General features: G+C 48.0%; 6 protein-coding genes across 6 annotated transcripts; 4 read left to right on the plus strand and 2 right to left on the minus strand.

Moving 5' to 3' along the window:
• Window positions 1-65: 65 nt before the first annotated feature.
• On the minus strand, window positions 66-2,274 carry GGI43DRAFT_415325 (ferric reductase family protein). Its single transcript, XM_083207137.1, has 2 exons — window positions 1,812-2,274; window positions 66-1,597 (listed from the first exon to the last, which is right to left on the minus strand). Exons 1-2 carry the CDS (start codon window positions 2,218-2,220, stop codon window positions 246-248), a joined length of 1,761 nt encoding a protein of 586 aa, XP_083056621.1. The 5' UTR covers window positions 2,221-2,274; the 3' UTR covers window positions 66-245.
• A 1,007-nt stretch (window positions 2,275-3,281) lies between these two features.
• Window positions 3,282-5,464, plus strand: GGI43DRAFT_212110 (glycine hydroxymethyltransferase SHM2). Its single transcript, XM_083200228.1, has 4 exons — window positions 3,282-3,414; window positions 3,499-3,549; window positions 3,629-3,993; window positions 4,063-5,464. The coding sequence occupies exons 1-4, from the start codon at window positions 3,379-3,381 to the stop codon at window positions 5,051-5,053; spliced, it is 1,443 nt and encodes a 480-aa protein (XP_083056622.1). The 5' UTR covers window positions 3,282-3,378; the 3' UTR covers window positions 5,054-5,464.
• Window positions 5,465-6,787: 1,323 nt separating this feature from the next.
• Window positions 6,788-10,324, minus strand: GGI43DRAFT_425419 (SAGA histone acetyltransferase complex subunit SPT7; the record flags this gene model as incomplete). Its single annotated transcript, XM_083208506.1, has 3 exons — window positions 6,788-7,975; window positions 8,035-9,191; window positions 9,250-10,324. 3 exons carry the CDS (start codon window positions 10,322-10,324, stop codon window positions 6,788-6,790), a joined length of 3,420 nt encoding a protein of 1,139 aa, XP_083056623.1.
• A 1,072-nt stretch (window positions 10,325-11,396) lies between these two features.
• GGI43DRAFT_387431 (dolichol-linked oligosaccharide pyrophosphatase LLP1) lies at window positions 11,397-12,129 on the plus strand (the record flags this gene model as incomplete). The annotated part of the gene is made up of 2 exons (XM_083203930.1): window positions 11,397-11,421; window positions 11,543-12,129. 2 exons carry the CDS (start codon window positions 11,397-11,399, stop codon window positions 12,127-12,129), a joined length of 612 nt encoding a protein of 203 aa, XP_083056624.1.
• An 810-nt stretch (window positions 12,130-12,939) lies between these two features.
• Window positions 12,940-14,145, plus strand: GGI43DRAFT_415334 (tubulin-binding prefolding complex subunit PAC10). Its single transcript, XM_083207138.1, has 6 exons — window positions 12,940-13,064; window positions 13,132-13,260; window positions 13,319-13,430; window positions 13,483-13,581; window positions 13,634-13,759; window positions 13,812-14,145. Exons 1-6 carry the CDS (start codon window positions 12,988-12,990, stop codon window positions 13,920-13,922), a joined length of 654 nt encoding a protein of 217 aa, XP_083056625.1. The 5' UTR covers window positions 12,940-12,987; the 3' UTR covers window positions 13,923-14,145.
• A 145-nt stretch (window positions 14,146-14,290) lies between these two features.
• On the plus strand, window positions 14,291-17,742 carry GGI43DRAFT_415335 (uncharacterized protein). The gene is made up of 2 exons (XM_083207139.1): window positions 14,291-14,453; window positions 14,517-17,742. Exons 1-2 carry the CDS (start codon window positions 14,382-14,384, stop codon window positions 17,373-17,375), a joined length of 2,931 nt encoding a protein of 976 aa, XP_083056626.1. The 5' UTR covers window positions 14,291-14,381; the 3' UTR covers window positions 17,376-17,742.
• The last annotated feature ends 471 nt before the right edge of the window (window positions 17,743-18,213 follow it).

Here is an 18,213-nt window from a genome sequence, read left to right on the forward strand (position 1 = left end):
TTTCCTCTACTGACTTGGTTCTGTTCACCAGGACCAAGGTATGGCCCTACAGGGGGTTTAACGACCAATATGTGAAGAGGTATGATATGCCTAGAAATAAAAACTGCCAAAACCTCATCTATATTCTGTGCCATTTGAATAATTATCCAATTACATCGTTTGATATTCGTTGCTTGTTCTCTATGTTTAATAGATTTGTCTATATCTATATACACATCAACCGCATTTCTAATGGAACAACGTCGTTACCATCCAAAGGTTTCATTATGCCACCATATCTCACGACCCTTTCTCGCCCATGGCCCTATCCGCCGTCGTACCTCCTTGCTCATTTCTTCTGGGCCGCAGACTAGGATGGCGACCTTTTCGTCTACACTGTGGCGGAATACGTCATCTACAATCTTTTGAATGTTGGGACGCCTGCTATTGTGGCTGTTTGCAGTAGAACGCTGTTGGCGCGATGATGTTCGGCTCATGTTTCCGAGCTCAAAGGATCCGCCGTGGCCATGGTCATCGTTATGAAAGACATTTATATTCTCCGTGAGATAGAGATGAACATTATCATCGTCAAGTAGAGATTTCTCGAAGCCATTATCAGTTGAAGCCCAAGTGGCGTCGCCAGCTGATCGGATGGCCCAGATGAACTGGGCGTGAGCCAATGGGAGCTCTCGCTGGAGGGCGTGATATAACGGAATGATGAAAGTTGCCCCCACGCCGCCGGCAATAAGTATGATACGGGAGGCGCCCCATGTGAGGAGATGCTGAAAGTGCTTGCCCACAGCACCGTGTGGTCCTTCTATGGCGAGTGTGATTTTGTTGTCGCCTGGCGAAGTCGACGAAGCAAATTGGGAGAGGATATTCGTCATAGGGCCAGAGCGATTTCTAGCGACTAGTGTAATGCTTTGAGTGTCTTCATTGGCAGAAGCAACCGTAAATGGGTTGAAGAGGAGGTCGAAAAGGATCGATTTGGAAGCTGGGTAGTTTGTGGTTCTACCTTCAGGGGGGATACTGAGGTATATATGAGAGCCTGGTCGGGAGCGGAACTCTTCAATCTTTTGGGAGGGCATGGGAGCGGAAATTTTGATGAGGTTTGTTCCTGGGATTGACTCAAATGTTGAGGCCGTATGCGTCATGCCTGCCCTTCGAACCGCGAGATCCACAAGGAATACAATGATGCTCTCGGCAGCGTATAGCCGGGCAGAATGAGCGTGAAAAAAGAGCAGCACTGGAGCAAGCAGTGCAACGCCCAGATGAGTGATGAAGAAGATACGATACGAGTACTTCCTCACGCGGCGTATTGCAGTGCCGATCAAACCGTCAAAGCCAAGCATGGCTAAAACTCCGCAGAAGACGACGGGGGCGAAGAAGCGCTTCAACCAGATACCGGACAGGATGAAGAAGATGTTGTACAAGACGACATGGATGATGACGAGGGTATATATGACACGGCCAAGGACGCGGTGGTAGCGGTTGATGTGTTCATGAGAGGACTTGAAAGCGTAGGCGTAGGGGTTGAGAGCTTTGAGGGCGAGGAGGTATTGGATGGGCAGTTGTGAGATTGCGATACTACCGAAGCGTTTGGTAAAGTGGAGGTAGTCTATTGTTAAGTTAGCTTTGGCTTAATGAATGAGATTGAATGAGATTGAATCTTTGGAGAAGAGTTGAATGTAGCTGGTATGAATAGGTTATGTGAGATTGAGATGAGACTCATAATTAAATTCTATGAGTGGGGTATATGAGATGTAGAAAGAGAAAAGAACGCAGAGCTATAGAAATGATTGCATAAAGTAAGATAGAGGGATAGAACTGACCTTCTCCGGTCCCCAAAACACAAAGAATGAGCAACCAGCTCATCCACCCAAGCCCCAGCAGCCACTCATCTCTCTGCCCCCAGCTTACACCCAAGAAGACGACATCGTCTCCAAACCACCACCGCACGGCCCTCCATCGTGCCGCTAACGTGCCGAGCGCACTGTTATGCTGAGCCTTGAGAGTAGGTGTCCCAGGGACATGGGCATACTGTCCACGATCATCATCATCATCATAACCCCCAAGACGGCGTATGGGCCGCGCAACACGCTGGACGAGGTGGAGGAGGATGAGGACCACCGCTGGGGCCAAAGCTGAGTAATGGGCTACGCTGGCATAGTAGTCGATGGTGTGGCGGCGAAGGAGGACTTCTTCCTTGGTAAGGGTCAGGAAGTGGTATGGCCAGCCCATTGTGACCCTTTTTGGGGAAGAGTTTTTGATATTACGCGGCACAATCAATACGGGCTATCATATGTGTGTTATCGTACCTATTAATCTACTTAATACAGGGCTTATTGTATGGGGGATGCGCCACAGATGACGATGTGTGGCTGCAGAACTGAGCCACAGCGGGTACCTAGTTTGCTTTTCTGAGACGCACACTCGGCGCTTGATGAAGCTATCTGGGTATCAAGATAATTACGAACTTTTAGTTTTGGGGGAAGGCATACGGGTACATCTGTTGCTTGATGAGATACGCCTACTTGGGTATCAGTGCATAAATCTACACACCTCTTACGCAAACACAGCTTACTGTAGGAGTACTCAGCGTGGTAGCACATACATACCTACCTACTCAGTATGGCAAGAGGTAAGATTTTCGGTGTGTATTGGATTACTGCGTCTTCACTAAACCTATCCGGTACTATATACCAGGGTATTCATCCTTTTAATATAGGGGTAATAGCCTGTACTTAAATAATACAGTGTTTATACTGTCTATACGCTGTAAGATTTTCTATTTTCACTTTTGGTAATTGGAGCTTTTGCACTTATGCGAAGTCTGCCCAAGGTGCCATCGTACACACCGACTTGTATTACTGTGCTTCGTCCTCACTAAACCTATCCGGTACTATATACCAGGGTTTTCCAGTAGCTTTGCCGTTATCGCTAAAACTTTTTGGGTATGTGAGATATTAATTACCTCGTAGGAGAGACTGAGAGCAAAAAAAAAAAAAAAAGCGCCAAAAACTCGCGACAAATGAGAATGACAGCAGCTTTTGCTAGGTACACCAAATAGCTGGTGAATTTACAGTGGAGCGCCGTGCTCCTCAGCAGCTCCGAAGCACTATGACAGTGCCGGGATGGACACGGCTCTCGCTGATTCGCACAGGTGCCCCACGCCTGACTCCCCACTATCCGATCTCGCCGCATGTGCTTGTGCTATCTACAAAGCGCCACGGAAAATTTCGGCGCATTTTTCTTCTCTCTCTTGTCAGCTTCTTTTTCTTCATCTTATTTCTCTTCCTTCTTCTTCATCTTCCCTCCGAAGGAATCAATCTCTTGGTCAATTAGCCCTCTTGGCCTTTACTTCACATTTCGATTCTCATCCCACAATCGATATCCACCATGTCTACCTACGCTCTGTCCGCCAGCCACAAGGAGGTTCGTTTATTCGCCGCCTTTTGCAATCCAGAGGCTCAATGCCGTGAGAATCCAATCAATATGCTAATTTGAATTGCTTTATAGATGCTTGAGAAGTCTCTTCTCGAGTCTGACCCCGAGGTTGCCTCCATCATGGTACGTTCTATGCCACCTTGATCCCCACCATGATCGTGCTCTCTCAAGCTTGCGCATTGAGCTAACAAAAAGCTTGCAGAAAGATGAGGTTCAGCGTCAGCGAGAGTCCATTGTTCTCATTGCCTCCGAGAACATCACCTCCCGTGCCGTCTTCGATGCCCTAGGCTCCCCCATGTCCAACAAGTACTCGGAGGGCTACCCCGGTGCTCGTTACTATGGTGGCAACCAGCACATTGACCAGATCGAGCTGCTCTGCCAGCGCCGTGCTCTCGATGCCTTCCACCTCGACCACGAGAAGTGGGGCGTCAACGTTCAGTGCCTCAGTGGCAGCCCTGCCAACCTGCAGGTCTACCAGGCTATCATGCCTCCCCACGGCCGTCTCATGGGTCTCGACCTGCCCCACGGTGGCCACTTGAGCCACGGCTACCAGACCCCCCAGCGAAAGTAAGCTATCTACGAAGCTTCACATGACGTAGCTCGGTGATGGATCTTTGACTAACAGTCTTCCGTTAGGATCTCCGCTGTCTCTACCTACTTCGAGACCATGCCCTACCGTGTCAACCTCGACACTGGTATCATCGACTACGACCAGCTCCAGCAGAACGCTATCCTGTACCGCCCCAAGGTCCTTGTTGCCGGTACCTCCGCTTACTGCCGTCTGATCGACTACGAGCGTATGCGCAAGATTGCTGACTCCGTTGGCGCTTACCTGGTTGTCGATATGGCCCACATCTCTGGTCTTATTGCCGCTGAGACCATTCCTTCTCCCTTCCTGTGGGCTGATATCGTCACCACTACCACTCACAAGTCTCTCCGTGGCCCTCGTGGTGCCATGATCTTCTTCCGAAAGGGTGTCCGCTCTGTTGATGCCAAGACCGGCAAGGAGACCCTCTACAACCTTGAGGAGCCCATTAACTTCTCCGTCTTCCCTGGTCACCAGGGTGGTCCTCACAACCACACCATCACTGCTTTGGCTGTTGCCCTTAAGCAGGCTCAGACCCCTGAGTTCAAGGCCTACCAGGAGAAGGTCGTCTCCAACGCCAAGACTCTGGAGATCAAGTTCAAGGAGCTCGGCCACAAGCTCGTTGCTGACGGCACTGACTCCCACATGGTCCTCCTCGACCTTCGTCAATTCAACCTGGATGGTGCCCGTGTTGAGGCTGTCCTCGAGCAGATCAACATTGCTTGCAACAAGAACGCCATTCCCGGAGACAAGAGCGCCCTGACTCCTTGCGGTATCCGTATTGGTACCCCTGCCATGACCAGCCGTGGCTTCGGAGAGAAGGACTTCGAGCGCGTTGCCCTGTACATTGACCAGGCCATCAAGATCTGCGTTGAGACCCAGGCTTCTCTGCCCAAGGGTGCCAACAGACTCAAGGACTTCAAGACCGAGGTTGCCAGCGGCAAGATTGCCAAGATCAACGAGCTCCAGAAGGAGATTGCTGCTTGGACTAGCACCTTCCCTCTCCCCGTTGAGGGCTGGCGCCTGGATGCTGGCATCTAAGTGCAAGATGCTGGTGACCAAAAACATTTTTGATTTCAAACCATTGAGCAACAGATACCAAAATAATTTAAAATGGAGAACCAAAAAAATCAAGTCAATCTCAGCATTTAACAGGAGATGAGACGGAAGCCATAAAAAAACAAAAAAATTGGCGAAAGGTTCAACAACTTTGCAAATTTTCTTTATTTATTCATGAGGGCTGGCGTATGTTTACATTTTTCCATTTCAACCGGAAATGAGTGGAAGGGGAGTTTTCTTTTGACTGGGCAAAATTTTGGATGGATTGACTGGGGCATACAAATTTTTATGTACCAAAGGATATTCAACGTCGACAATGGGTGTTGACATGTATTCCTGCTTCAACAAGTAGGCAAATAAGAAGAGAAAAAGACTGTTCTCCATATGATTATCTGTGCCTGATAATATGTGAATTTCCCATTATTGTGATTCAAAGTGCTTTCGTGCTCATTATATGCATGTCTGTTGGTGGAATTCTTACACTCGTTTCTTTTACCGTTCACCTATACAAAACTCGAAACAAACTTCATTAAAGGCTGTGTATTTTGCCTATCTCCTAAGATTCCTCCACCCATTTTCTCCATCTCCGTCACCTTTTTTTACTCTCTCCTCCATTAATCCATCCATCCATCCACCCATTCGTCCACTACTCTGGGACCAAAGAATCAGGCGTAACACATGCCACAAAAGAAGAAGGGAAGAAGGTAAAAACGAGCAAAACAAGTCGATTGACCATGAATGGCCTTACTTCATCTAAGCGACCAAAGTCCGGGTAAATAAAGCCAAGAATGATCAAACAACCAAAATCTCTCTCATAATAGAATTTGATACTCTAAAAAACCCCCCCCCCCGTACTAGGAAAGGACAGTTTAATGACAGCACGAAGGTTTAGAAAAAAAGAGAATGTAGTAATAAGAAGAAGAAGAAGAAGAATTGCGAACTGTGCAAGTAAAGACACAAATAAGAAGAAAAGAAGAAAAAACAAAACCAATCAATCTTTGCCACCCCAAGTGAATTGCATCGAAATGTCCACATTTCTCTCTGCTTGTCGTTCTTTTCTCTCTCCTATTTCTCAACCTCCATCCTTTTTTATGGCGGTAGCAATAATGATATTGCTCTGCCTTTTTGTATATTGAAACTGAACTTTGGATAATCGTAGCGCGTGTTTTTATCGATCTCGTTTTCTGGCTTCCCCATCAGACCATTGCAAAGATCGCAATACTGGCCGTAGGTATATCAGCCTCTCTCGCTTTATTAAGAATCAAGGGCATTTTCCAGTCATATCCGTACCAAACGCCGCACAAAGAATAAGACCGACCAATTCAATAGGAGACGGAGACTTTAATTGGAAGCAGAAAAAAATAGTTAAAAGAAGAAGGAAGAAAGGAAGAACAAGACTTCCCAGTTACTGCCCCAGGTCTTATAGGGGTATATCGGGGCGAAGAGTTTGAGATCATTAGAAAGTTGAAAAGCATTAGAGCGTTGGATATACATTTAATAACACAAATTCCAGTTGAGGATTTCTTGAAGTGCTTTATCCCATGATAGGAGTGTACCGTATCGATGGATCAACGTAAAGGGGCCGCCACAGTTGACGAAAAGATTTTATCGTCGAACAGGTCGTATAAAATGCGTTGTGTATGTACAGTATTGATAGAATAAGACGATAGTGACCTTCAGAGCCTTGTGTAGTCTAGAGCCAAATGCTTCTCGTTGCTACTGTGCAATACTCTCTGGACTCATCATGCCAGTGGTGTCATCTTTGTCAGTTTGGCTCATGCCGCCCTGGCTTTGCATACTGTCCGTACGCTCCATGCTTGGTGCCAGAGCTAAGAGCGCTGGGTTGGGAACGGCACCATTCGGCATGGGCGTAGGTGTTTTCTTCACTGCAGTTGCATTAGCAGCTCCGCCTTTCACGGGAGATGCATTGAGTCGAGCCTCAGCTGCTGCAGCCTCCAGCTTCTTCTTCTTCTTGGCAAGCGCCAACTGTTCCTTAGGTGGACGCTTCTGAGCGGAAATAATTTTGCCGCTTGCACCAAGACGAGGACGAGGTTTGCGCTGCTTGGTAGGCAGATCTTCATCTTCAACCAGAGGTTGATCGCCGTTGGCATGGAGCTTAGCCAGGAAGAAATTCTTGATAAGCCCGACTTGATGTTGAATATTCTCCTTGGTAACAGGCTCAGAAATTGGCAATGTTTCGAAAATTTCACTGCTTGATCCGCCAGAGGCTTGCGATTGCATCTGGTACTGGTTGCGCACTCTGCTCTGCAGCAAGTGGAATGGTACCGACACAAAATCGAGACCCATTTCCCTGTCTAATCCCAGAGCGCGGAAGCCAAAGAAATCTTCTCCAAGATCCTCAGCAAAGTCTCCGCTAGTGAACTGATCGCTACCATCATTGAAAGCACCAGCACCGTCTTCGCCAGCTTCTGCCGTAAGGGCCGGGCGGAGAAGGTCTGCTAGATGGGACTTCATTCTGTCGTGCAAAGCGCTCAGCTTAGTGGTCAGCCTGTCGACTTCGTCTTTGGTATAGCTCTCCAGAGATGCAATATCATGCCCGTTTTCGTCCAGAGTGTGAAGGATCATTTCTTCAGTCGTAAAACGGGGTTGTACCACTGTCTCGCCGCCAATCTGCACCGTCTTCTTTTCAGCCTCGCGATAGACATTGAAAGTCCTGACCAGCTTTTGGAAGTAGTCGGCTGCTATCCCCGTAAAAGCATCTACGGCGGAAGGTTGTAGCTCCTCGAATCCAGTGGTATAGAGAATCTTCGCAATAGAACGTTTCAGAGCATTCTGGCAGGTTTCTGGCGCCATTATTGGGCCATCATCTGCAATAAAGTGCGGCTCAATATCCAGTTCTTTGAATGGTTCCGAGTTCGACTTAGGGAATTGGTTTGTATAGACCTATATAATGTGAGCTTGCTGCAGCTGACTCCGTAAATTATGGGTGACAGCTTTCTTACCTGAGACTGAACCTGCATCTGTTTGATGACGGATATTTTTGTTGCCAGTTTCCTTGTTTCTTGTATCTGACGGATATTTTCGTCCATCTTTTTCGTGAATTTACTTTGAGGTGAAACAAAGGAGTTAGGCGGTACAAGTCGAAGAAAGTCTTCATGCTGATTAATAACTTGACCTTCACCGTCTTCCATCCATTGCAACTTTGATGGAATATCTGGGATGCTGCTCAAAGGTATGTAATAGTCGGGAATCACTTGTTCCTTTTCCTCTTCAATACCTTCAGCCAGCGTCTCAGGCGCTTTATTTGGAACGTCTTTGGCTTTTTTCGCAGAATCATCAAACTCAGTGCTGTTGGTCAGCTCCGCCTCTTTTTGACGAGCCAAAAATCTTCGCATGCCGGCCTTGCTTCTGAGCAGAGCGGGTGAGTCCATACTGAGCTTGTTATCTTTGAAAAGCAGGAAGCGTTCTTTAGCGGTCAGAGCTCGATCTTTCTTTGTGCTTTGCTTCCAGATTTTATACTCCTCATCTTCATAAGCTTGTTCAGCAGCCTGGCCGAACGCTTGGTTCAGACTCATTCCGTTGATGCTAGGACCGTCAATATCCATGGCATCAGCGTTACTCGTAATTCCGGATGCGCCGTTTGCTGCGCCGGGAGTAATAGAGCCAGCGATGGGAGGTGTAGCAAAGCCATTGCTTCCATCTATTTCCGAGCCTTCGCGACCTAGCTTGCCCAGCAGCCCATTTACTTGTAGGATGGGCTTTTGGTCAACCACAGGGGTATCTTCTTTCGGATCATTCGGAGCTTTCCTTGATTTATTGGCTCCCTTGGTTGTTGTTTTGCGGCCACGGGAAGTCATGATAGGCTCATCATCGGAATCTTCGCCACCATCGTCCTCGCCCCCGTTTTGCTTCCGCCGCTCCTCAGCTTCAACTTCAGCGCGAGATCGAATGGTAAGGTCCGGTATTAGAGGAATCAGCTTTTCGGCCTCTTTCCGCATACCGTTAGCCATCCGGCGCAGAGGATGGTTCATATCCTGATTGTACTTGAGACAATTATCCCAAATAAGATTGAGATCAACCACAAATTCTGTCTTTGACTTGTATGAGAGTGATTTTAACTTCTTAGTCATTGTGCCTAGATCCATGGGGTTTTTGATGACTGTAATTTTGTTAGTAAAACGTTTATAGAAAAAAGGGAAAAAAGGATCCGTCCATACAGTTATAGTAATCGGGAGCATCTCTCTTGTTAACACGAGTGAGAAACGGGGTTGAATACTCTGTATGCGCCTTGAGCTCCGTCAACACTTTTTCCAAGGCTTCGTACAGCTCCTCCTGGTTGACATTGTCCTCGCTTGCCCATTTGCTGCGATTCTTTCGAACTTCGTTCATAAGAAGTCTTAGCTCAGCATCTGAAGCCTTCACTTGGTCTCTCTTCATGTCTATCCTGGCAATGAGGTGTTTGAGAGTAAGGCTCGACGCTCCCAGATTTGCGCTGCTGAGAGACCCCTGGTTCGCAGCCTGTGACCCCGTCACATTTGCATTGCTATTATTCTCCATCTCGGCTTGGAGCTGCTTCTCAGAGTCCTCCAGCTGCTGCTGCTCAAGCATTGCTGTTCGATCATTCTCCAAAGTATATATAATGGTATGGAAGCTCCGTCGGGCGGCGGCTTCTGTGGCTATCCTCTCATCGTCAAGCTGCTTGATCGGATCATCATCTCCAGGCTTGCTTTTTGTCTGCGAGCCATCCTGGGATCTTGCTTTCTCTGCTAATCTGCTGGGGGAAGTGGCCGATAGCACCGGAGAATTGCCCGATTTCGGCGATAACAACGCATTTGAGGCAGCAGCCGCGCTCTGAGGCTTGGGTACGGCGGACGAAGTATCCTCGTCATCTTCATCCTCGTCGTCATCATCATAATCATCCTCGTTTATTGTACGTTTCGCCTTCTTCAGTGGCGGTTCTTTAATAGGTTCGTGGTCGGTGGTTGGGGGGAGGGCAATAGTAGGGGTTGGGGGGTATCGTCGGAGAGCCTCGATCGCGTTCAAATTATAAGAGCCATCGTCGGCAAAGAGCAAAGCAATCTTTTCTTCCGATTTTTGGAACAAGTCTGCGAAATGGGCGCGTCGTCTTTCATCTTCGATATCAAGGGTGGCCTCAGGCATCAACACCAGCGAGCTGTCGACTGGGGTGGCTACACGCGCCAAACCATCATCAAGAATCTGCAAATTTCTGCTGCTGCCAGAGTGATGCAGCCCAGGCGGCGGCCAGGCTACCTGGCCATTAGGAAGTGACATTTTGGGCCCCGGGCGATGAAAGCGACAGCAGGGCCCCTTTCGCCATGCGCCAACAAATGCGCTCGCGTGTGGCCGGACCGGAGGCGAATGAGAAACTCAAGACGGCATGGGACAAAAGAGCGACATCGATATAGATGGAGACTAGAATTTCGCGACGAACAGAGATGAACTGGTCGAGCTTTGATGGATCGCGATCGCCTGGTTTGTCTGCGGATCGAGAGGTGAGGTTGAGGATTTGGGAGGCTTGTACGTATGGGGAACCCTTCCCCAAAGCGGAGACTTTTCCACGGACACTGGGTCACTGTCGGCGGCAGCTGGGCCGGTGGTACCAGCACCAGGCAGGCTATGGGGCGCGTCTACCGGAGTGCTGGAGCAGGGCAATGCAAGACGAGATTCTGCATGGAAATATCGATAAGGCGTGCTTTGACAGGCTTTCTGCAGGTTTCTCGCTGGCCGCGCTGGTCATTGGAGGCATGGACCTGCACTGTGGTACATGCACAGATTACGGATAGAGGCATTAGCATTTACAAGGTACATACCTCACTGCACTCAGCGACTTTTTTCTGCTCTGCGCTGCACTCAACGTAGCGTCTCACGTGATAAAACGTCAGGTCTGCTAGCATCTTCATTACAGAGCGCATCAATGCCTATTCGTAGATGTCAAGTATAATATTATGATGAATCGCTACGTTAACGTTATAGATGTAGCTATTGACAGTTTAAACAATGCGCACAGCATTTCACTTCAGTAGAAAACAGAGACGTTGGTCGTGAATGAAAGGTGAACCGTGCCAAACGGCTCTTCTAGTAAGCACCACTCACTCGCTCTGAGCTGGTAGCAGGTATTACGTACCTATCTATGTGCCCTGCGCCACCTGTGGCCGCAGCTGTTCCAGGTTTCCGGCCACAGCATTCAACACCTCCCCACGCCAATTGCATGCAAACTCTTCAGCCTCAAGCTATATTCAGTTTCAGTCCTATGGTCTAGGGAGCTTTGTTGCTCTCCAGGCCGTCATACCGTCCAGACCTTTACCATCTGAGGAGCTGCCTGCTCGACTCGCCCATTCTAGCCATGCGGATAAGACTACCTTTTGCAGGTGTGTACGTCATTGGCTCAGGCCTCACAGCATCATCACAGCTTTATTCTCTTGCATGAGGGCTAGTTCCTGAGTAATATGCATGCGCGCTAGGCTGGGAGATGCTAATATTTGCTTCAAGGTGTTTTCCTGCTTTTGCTGCTGCTGGCTGGCTACGCCGGTCTCTCTACTCTGCAGCTCGGCGGCTATGTGAACGACAAAGTCCTCCATTTCATAACCTTCTTCCTTCTTACGATTGTTTTCTACTGGATCGTTGACACCAGCCGCCGGCGAACCTTGAATATGACTATCCTCGTCTGCACCGTCATCCTAGGTATCGGATCCGAATTCGTGCAAAGCTTCCTCCCCAACGATCGAGATTTCGACCTCTATGATATCGTAGCAAACGTTATCGGCAGTCTACTTGCAGCTGGGATCTGTACATGGTATCACAAGCGAATGCTTGAGCGAAAAAGACAGCGCAAGCATTATGATGCTGTCCCGGGCGAAGATACCGAAGACGTAGAGCTCGGGGAAGGCCAAGAATCAGGAATCATGAGCGCCTCGACCCGGAGCAGGACCCTTGAAGAGGAGGTCGACAATTGGGATGAGAATGCAGAGGATAACTGGGACGATGACAATGCATTGGATACCGAGACGCCGGCAGCTCCAGCGGCCAATGGAGCCGATGCAGCTGATAGCCAGGAACACAAGAAACGTACAGACTAAAATTTGCCTTAGTATCAGGAGTTTAGGGCTGGCCTGGGAACTTTTTCATGTCAACTTCACAAATACAACCACAGAATTAGGCTGCTGGCGTTTTTGTGTCAAAGGGCATGTTGCTGATGCAAAATAGTATAGATTGCAGAGGGTAAAAGGAGATATATGCGCTCATGTTACTTCGCTGTGTTTTCTTCGGAAATGAAGGATAAAAATCTCATTCTTAGCTTACGATTTCTCTTCTCACGAAGATATGAATACAAATATTCCCTAGCGAGCACTATGGAAGTTGAAGGTGGGCGCCAGAGCAAGAGTTAGCTAGACTCTGTGTAGGTAGTTATCATATACCTGGTCTCTGTTGGGCTCTCCGAATAGATTTACAAAAGTAAATAGGCTACATAAGCAAGGTATTTTATCAAGACTTGTAATGCCTCTGTTCATGATAATCAAGCTTTCCTTCGATTTATATCTCTCATCATACGTCCACCTATGATCTTGTTGATCTATTTTTTTTGTCGTCCCTTGCGATGTTAACTCAAAAGTATGACAACGGCAAAACAGCATTATAATGGCATTCCAACACCGACAACGCACTGATATAACAGCAGGTATATATTTTTCATATATTTACAACTGGTTCATATAGTTGATCATATTTATTTATTCATAACATGAGAAATTTCAGGCGTAGAATACAGAGCGTCGCCGACAGGTGTTCGTTTACCCTGCAGTTATCCTGCGAAAACATATCCTTGTAAAAGAACCCCGCCATCTGCCCCTCACCGAGGTGAGCTACCCACTATTATTCCTGCGAATTGTCAGGCCTGGCATAACTTCCAGAGTGTCGCCTCGAAATCCTCTAATTGCATGCGCCGAGAGACGCACGCGCAGAGAGACGCACGCGCAGAAAAAATGGCAAGCTCAGAAAAACAGCCAGTCGTAAGGTAAGCGCGACCACAGGGACAAGCTGTCAGTCTAAGCTACAGGGCGTGCTAATTATCTCGAGAGCAGTGGTAAAGATGATGCCCCGACCAATCCCAGGGGCATCCCATACGCTCCCTTTGTCGACAAAGTCGAGGATTACGTCTCCACACGAGATGATGTCGAACCGACGCTTCGAAGTTTCCAAGAAATGATATCGTGAGCTACGCCAACCTCGATCGTTGCCATGGAAAAGGGGCTAATGAGCCCGTGGCAGGAAATATCAGTTCATGGAGCTGAACCTGCAACGTCGGATGACGGGGCTAAAGGAGAAGATTCCGGATATTCAGAAGACGCTGGATACGGTGCAATTCTTAAAGCTACGAAAGGTGCTTCCACACAGCGCAATGACAATGAAACGCTGCTCATATTCGAAATTAGGACGCGACCGATCCCATTGAAACAACCTTTGAGCTCAACGACACTCTATACGCCAAGGCGAACATCCCACCGACAGAGGAGGTTTACATTTGGCTAGGGGTATGATGGGAGTACTAGGGCTATTTAACTTGCCAAACTGACTGTGCCATAGGCCAATGTTATGCTGTCTTACCCGATTGACGAGGCCGAAACATTATTAACTTCAAAGCTTTCAGCGGCCAAAACAAGCTTGTCAAACTGCGAAGAAGACTTGGACTTTCTCCGAGAACAGATTACTGTAAGTAGATGTAGTGATAAGTCAGAAGTTGGCCTACTGACGAGGAATTTAGACCATGGAGGTTGCTACCGCTAGAGTTTACAACTGGGAGGTAGTGCAAAAGAGGAAAGAAAAGGTGGAAGAGGAAGCAGAGAAGAAGAAGTCGAAAGACAGTGATGCATAGTAGACACTTGGAAAGGGTTTTGATTTCTTTTTTTTGCTGGCCACGAAGAGTTCTGTTCCGATCTGTGAAGTGTGATATACTGTAAAAAGCATTGGGCGTTTTTCTGTTTTTCCACGAATATAGTTGGAGACTATTTGAAATTATGGAATTTTTGAATGCACACTGCGAATGAAATGACTAGATTGAAGAGAGACAGCTTCAGTCCCTTTTTCTTTGAAGTTTTGATGTGATACTATAGATTCAATCGAACCAGCGTCTGGAATATGGAGCATGGGAGACGGAACAGCCAAGGACCCACTTTTGGGCACGCCCCGATTGTTGCATGCAGACGGAATTTGAACTTTTGGGAAGACTCGCGATCATATTGAGCTACTCCTCCAACGGCCCAATTCTCGCGACAACGGCTTTTTCGACGGATCTTTGCTGACCATGTTGGATATATTGGAGATATGAGGAGGAATGCTCAGAAATGCAACACGGAAGTTGGAGCAAAGGCGGCCAGTGCCGTGCCAACTGTTCCACCCATCTTTGGTAGGGTGCCTTACATTTCAATGGGCTGGATTCTGAGATCTAATTCTTTGCCATTTTCTACAGACGGCCTGTCGACCACTGCTACAAAGATGTAGCCGCCGGACGTTCGCTTCATCGCAATCTGCCGTCGCCGAAGGACACGAGACTGGCAAGATTTCCAGATTTGACCAAGACGATCGTATTTTTGAGCCCCGATCGTCTCGACAGGCCTCACGGGCTGCTGCACTTCACTCATACAACCCCGACACCAAATACGCTTTTCAAAATAGGCTCCCAGCGGATCCGTCTAAGCGACGACACCGGTCCAGAGAGACCACCGGCCCTACCGATCCCGACAGAACTCAGGGCGCTGCCACTCAATTGAACAAGCCTCTGCGCCTACGACGCCGCCGCAAAGCTGAGCCCGACTCTGATACTCTTGAAGCTTGGCGCAACAGATCACCCAGTCTCTTCCTAAAGAAAGTATTGGAGCCCAACGAACATGCTCTATACTGGAAGAGACTCGCCGCGGAGAGCCGAAGCGTTCGGCCTCCAATCATCTTGTTACAGATGATCATTCGCAAAACAGCGGTGCAAGAACCTACTCAGAAATACCTTCTTGATTTACTTCCATCTGTATATGAATGGGAGAGAGCAATGAGTATTGCGCGGCGGAATGGCCACTCATATGAGGATTTGGCCTATTATATGTATATCCTCGAAGGCAAAACAGATGATGTGCGATGTGAAAGGTTTCTTGAACGCGATTCATACAAGCCGGCCTTTCTTTTCCATTTTCTTCTAAGATCATCGTCCAGGTTTACCAGTCTCGATAACCTCAATCGTCTGATTGACTATTGCGGTTCTTGGTATCCAGAGGCTGCGAGCAATGGACTGGACAAAACGAAAGCTAAATTTTATATACCATCTAGAGGGGTATTCGGATCGGCGAATTTCAACCTCAACATGTCATTGCTAGCACGCCATTGCATTCGGCTTGACCCTAGGCTCATCATCAAACTCGCAGACCTAGCCGTCCAGTATATCGAGACCATAGCGGAATCATCTCTGCCGCAAGAACAGATATATCAAGCTCAATGCTCCGTATTTAACCATGGCCTCAAGCTGCTTGGCTCGGACCACCGCAAACGTACGATTCAGCAGTCATTGCCCAATTCGTTTTTTTGGGAAGCACAAAGGATCCTTCTCGCTGTGTCTTCCAAGTTGAAACGGCAACTGCTTGTGGACGCGGAGGGATTTCGAGCCATCAGAACAGTATTAGCAGGCATGCCCAAGAATCACGTTGAGATACATAGTTCTGTTAGGCACGCATCTACTTGGCCCCCATATCTACGACCGGGGGATGGCATGGACGAAGAAATGGATCCTGAAGAGAACTGGAGTCGGTCTGTACGAGCAGGAGTGCTGATGCAAGAGGCTGGATTTGCAAAAGATGACTATGACGACGCTGTTGATATCCTGCAGGGTATGTCTCCAGATGGGACACCGACAATCCAGCAAAGGATATTGCCAGGAAAGCGCCGAAAGATAGGAGTGTGGGAAGCCTCTATTAGAGCCACACGCAATGCACACGAGGCATGGGACAGATTCCAAAACCCACCCAAAGCTGGGCTCAAGCTCGGCTTGGCAGAATATACTGCAATGTTCGAAAAGTTGACGCAGAGAGAAGCAGACGAGAATACCAGAGCTCTGCCCGGCGACAGGGCTTTGAACTTTCCTACTACACAGGAAGCTAATCTCACCGAATTTGAGAAAGCCCGGATTCGCCCACCAAGCATATCTCAGCTGTATGAAAGGATGCTGCTGGATGGCGTTCGTCCTACGGGCAGCTGCCTTCAAATTCTGGTGGCCAACACGGAATCGATGGAAATGGCGCGAAAATATCTACATGATAGCGACGGGACTGGGGCCTTGTACCGTCTAATGTCTCAGGAGATGGATGAACAAGCTCTAAAGAAAGTGCCCATAAGTCTCATATCAGCCTGTATTCAAGTGATGATACGGCAAGAGGGCAAACTGGCGAGGAAGTACATGATTCGAGCTATTGAACTGGCAGAGCAACGACTGGGAACCGACCGAACTCCACTGTCCGATTTCATCTGGGGCACAATTCTGAAACACTTATCACAACACCATTACGGCTTGAGGATAGGTGTTCATCAGCAACTCAAGCTGTCTCTTCATATTATTAAGAAACTTGATGGGCCCTCTGGGATTACGCTTCCCCAGTTTATCCAATTCAGCAAGACCATGCGAAAAATAGCCAAACGCGAACTTGGCCAGCTTTCCATGGAAATTGAGTCTGGCTCGTTAACGATAGAAAACCACGCCATGTGGCCTTTATACGATGGAAAATCTAGGCACAAGGATGCTATGCATTGGGATACATTTGACGACAAGTCAGGAGCCTTGGACTTGTTCCGTTCCCTACGATCTTCTGCACTTCAAATGAACGAGCTGTTTGATAAGCTTCTCTCGCACGAGAGAGATTCACGGCAGCTGCTAGGTGCAAAGAAACTGGAACCGTTGGAAGGGATGATGTGGCGAAAGGACCCGGCTCGAAGCGAGCATGCTTACGAATACATGCTTTCCTTGGCATACCTGGGCGAGTTTCAGCAAATGGGCAAGCTGCTGAGGTGGTTAATTAAGGAGTGGGGGCAGCCTGGCATTGTCCAAGCATTGTCTGAGGTGGACGAGCCGCCGCCATATGCTGACTTTGTTGAAACGCTATGCGCTTTTCGACTCTTAGCCGAGCCGATGCTCGAACGAGGAGAGGTGGAGTCAATACGTGAAGCCATTGGTGCAGCCGGACTGAATTGGTCGTGGCCTGACGAAGAGGCTGTGGAAGCTTACGTCCAAATGCAAGAGGACGAATCTATCGATATACTGGCGCGCGTATTAGAGCGGATGCGCTTATCCTAGACAGATACGAGAAGGGAAGCTGAGACGGAAGCCGAAAGATGAACGGCAAATTTTATCGGCTAGACTTCCTTAAGAGACAAGGAATCTGTACAATTTTTGAAACATGAAGCATGAGGCGAGGGCGTTTTTAAGAAGGAATCGGCTTTGAAAAACTCAATGATATGTATATACTGCTGGGACTTGCGAAAATATCTGACGAATAGAATATAAACTGTATCATTACCTGTATCTACTAGCTACATAAGCTGTGATTAACTGGTAACAGCTTGGAGCTGATCAACGCATGCGCGTAGATGCAAGTCAATACGCGTGGCAATCCACTCGGTACTACTATGAAATTTCCAATGCTTCTATTCTAAGAATTAGACCGACTGCTGAATGGGACTGGACCTGAAGAGACGAGCGGCGGCTATCTCTGTCTCATCTTAAAATCGTCGTCCAGGGTGCAGGGATCGATAGAGCCTCCGATTGGGCGAGCTAATTCTGGTCGAGGATACGGTAGGTAGTACAAAGGACAAGAGAATGAGGTACGTTTAAATTTTGTTTTTAAAATTTAAAATAAAATCGTAAAATTAAAATTAAAATTGAGAATGGTGTTGTGAGCTTGGTATAGCTGAGGATAGAGCTGAGACAGTTTATGTCGTTGGCCAACTGTTTGCATGCGGGCAAGCTGTGTGAATGGGCGAAGTACAAAGCGCCATTGCTTGCTTCAGCTCGTTCGACGCTTTGGGACCATGATCACGTTACCATCACGGAACAAACATCCGAGAAAAACAAGAAAGCAAATAAAAAGCTAGTGAATTAAAAAGCCATGGGCCCCATTCCTCTGGATTTGGCC

This window comes from Trichoderma evansii (genome assembly GCF_050947405.1).
Source record: "Trichoderma evansii strain SZMC 28006 chromosome Unknown GGI43scaffold_25, whole genome shotgun sequence".
NCBI classification, from domain to species: Eukaryota; Fungi; Ascomycota; class Sordariomycetes; order Hypocreales; family Hypocreaceae; genus Trichoderma; species Trichoderma evansii.

Coding starts and splice junctions, on each gene's coding strand:
- GGI43DRAFT_415334 (XM_083207138.1), top strand. CDS start 12,988: ATGCGCCGAGAGACGCACGCGCAGAGAGACGCACGCGCAGAAAAAATG. Junction 13,431..13,482: donor AATTCTTAAAGCTACGAAAG/GTGCTTCCACAC, acceptor ATTCGAAATTAG/GACGCGACCGATCCCATTGA. Junction 13,582..13,633: donor AGGTTTACATTTGGCTAGGG/GTATGATGGGAG, acceptor ACTGTGCCATAG/GCCAATGTTATGCTGTCTTA.
- GGI43DRAFT_415325 (XM_083207137.1), bottom strand. CDS start 2,220: ATGGGCTGGCCATACCACTTCCTGACCCTTACCAAGGAAGAAGTCCTC. Junction 1,598..1,811: donor TGTTTTGGGGACCGGAGAAG/GTCAGTTCTATC, acceptor ACTTAACAATAG/ACTACCTCCACTTTACCAAA.
- GGI43DRAFT_415335 (XM_083207139.1), top strand. CDS start 14,382: ATGCTCAGAAATGCAACACGGAAGTTGGAGCAAAGGCGGCCAGTGCCG. Junction 14,454..14,516: donor AACTGTTCCACCCATCTTTG/GTAGGGTGCCTT, acceptor CATTTTCTACAG/ACGGCCTGTCGACCACTGCT.
- GGI43DRAFT_212110 (XM_083200228.1), top strand. CDS start 3,379: ATGTCTACCTACGCTCTGTCCGCCAGCCACAAGGAG. Junction 3,415..3,498: donor TGTCCGCCAGCCACAAGGAG/GTTCGTTTATTC, acceptor ATTGCTTTATAG/ATGCTTGAGAAGTCTCTTCT. Junction 3,994..4,062: donor TACCAGACCCCCCAGCGAAA/GTAAGCTATCTA, acceptor GTCTTCCGTTAG/GATCTCCGCTGTCTCTACCT.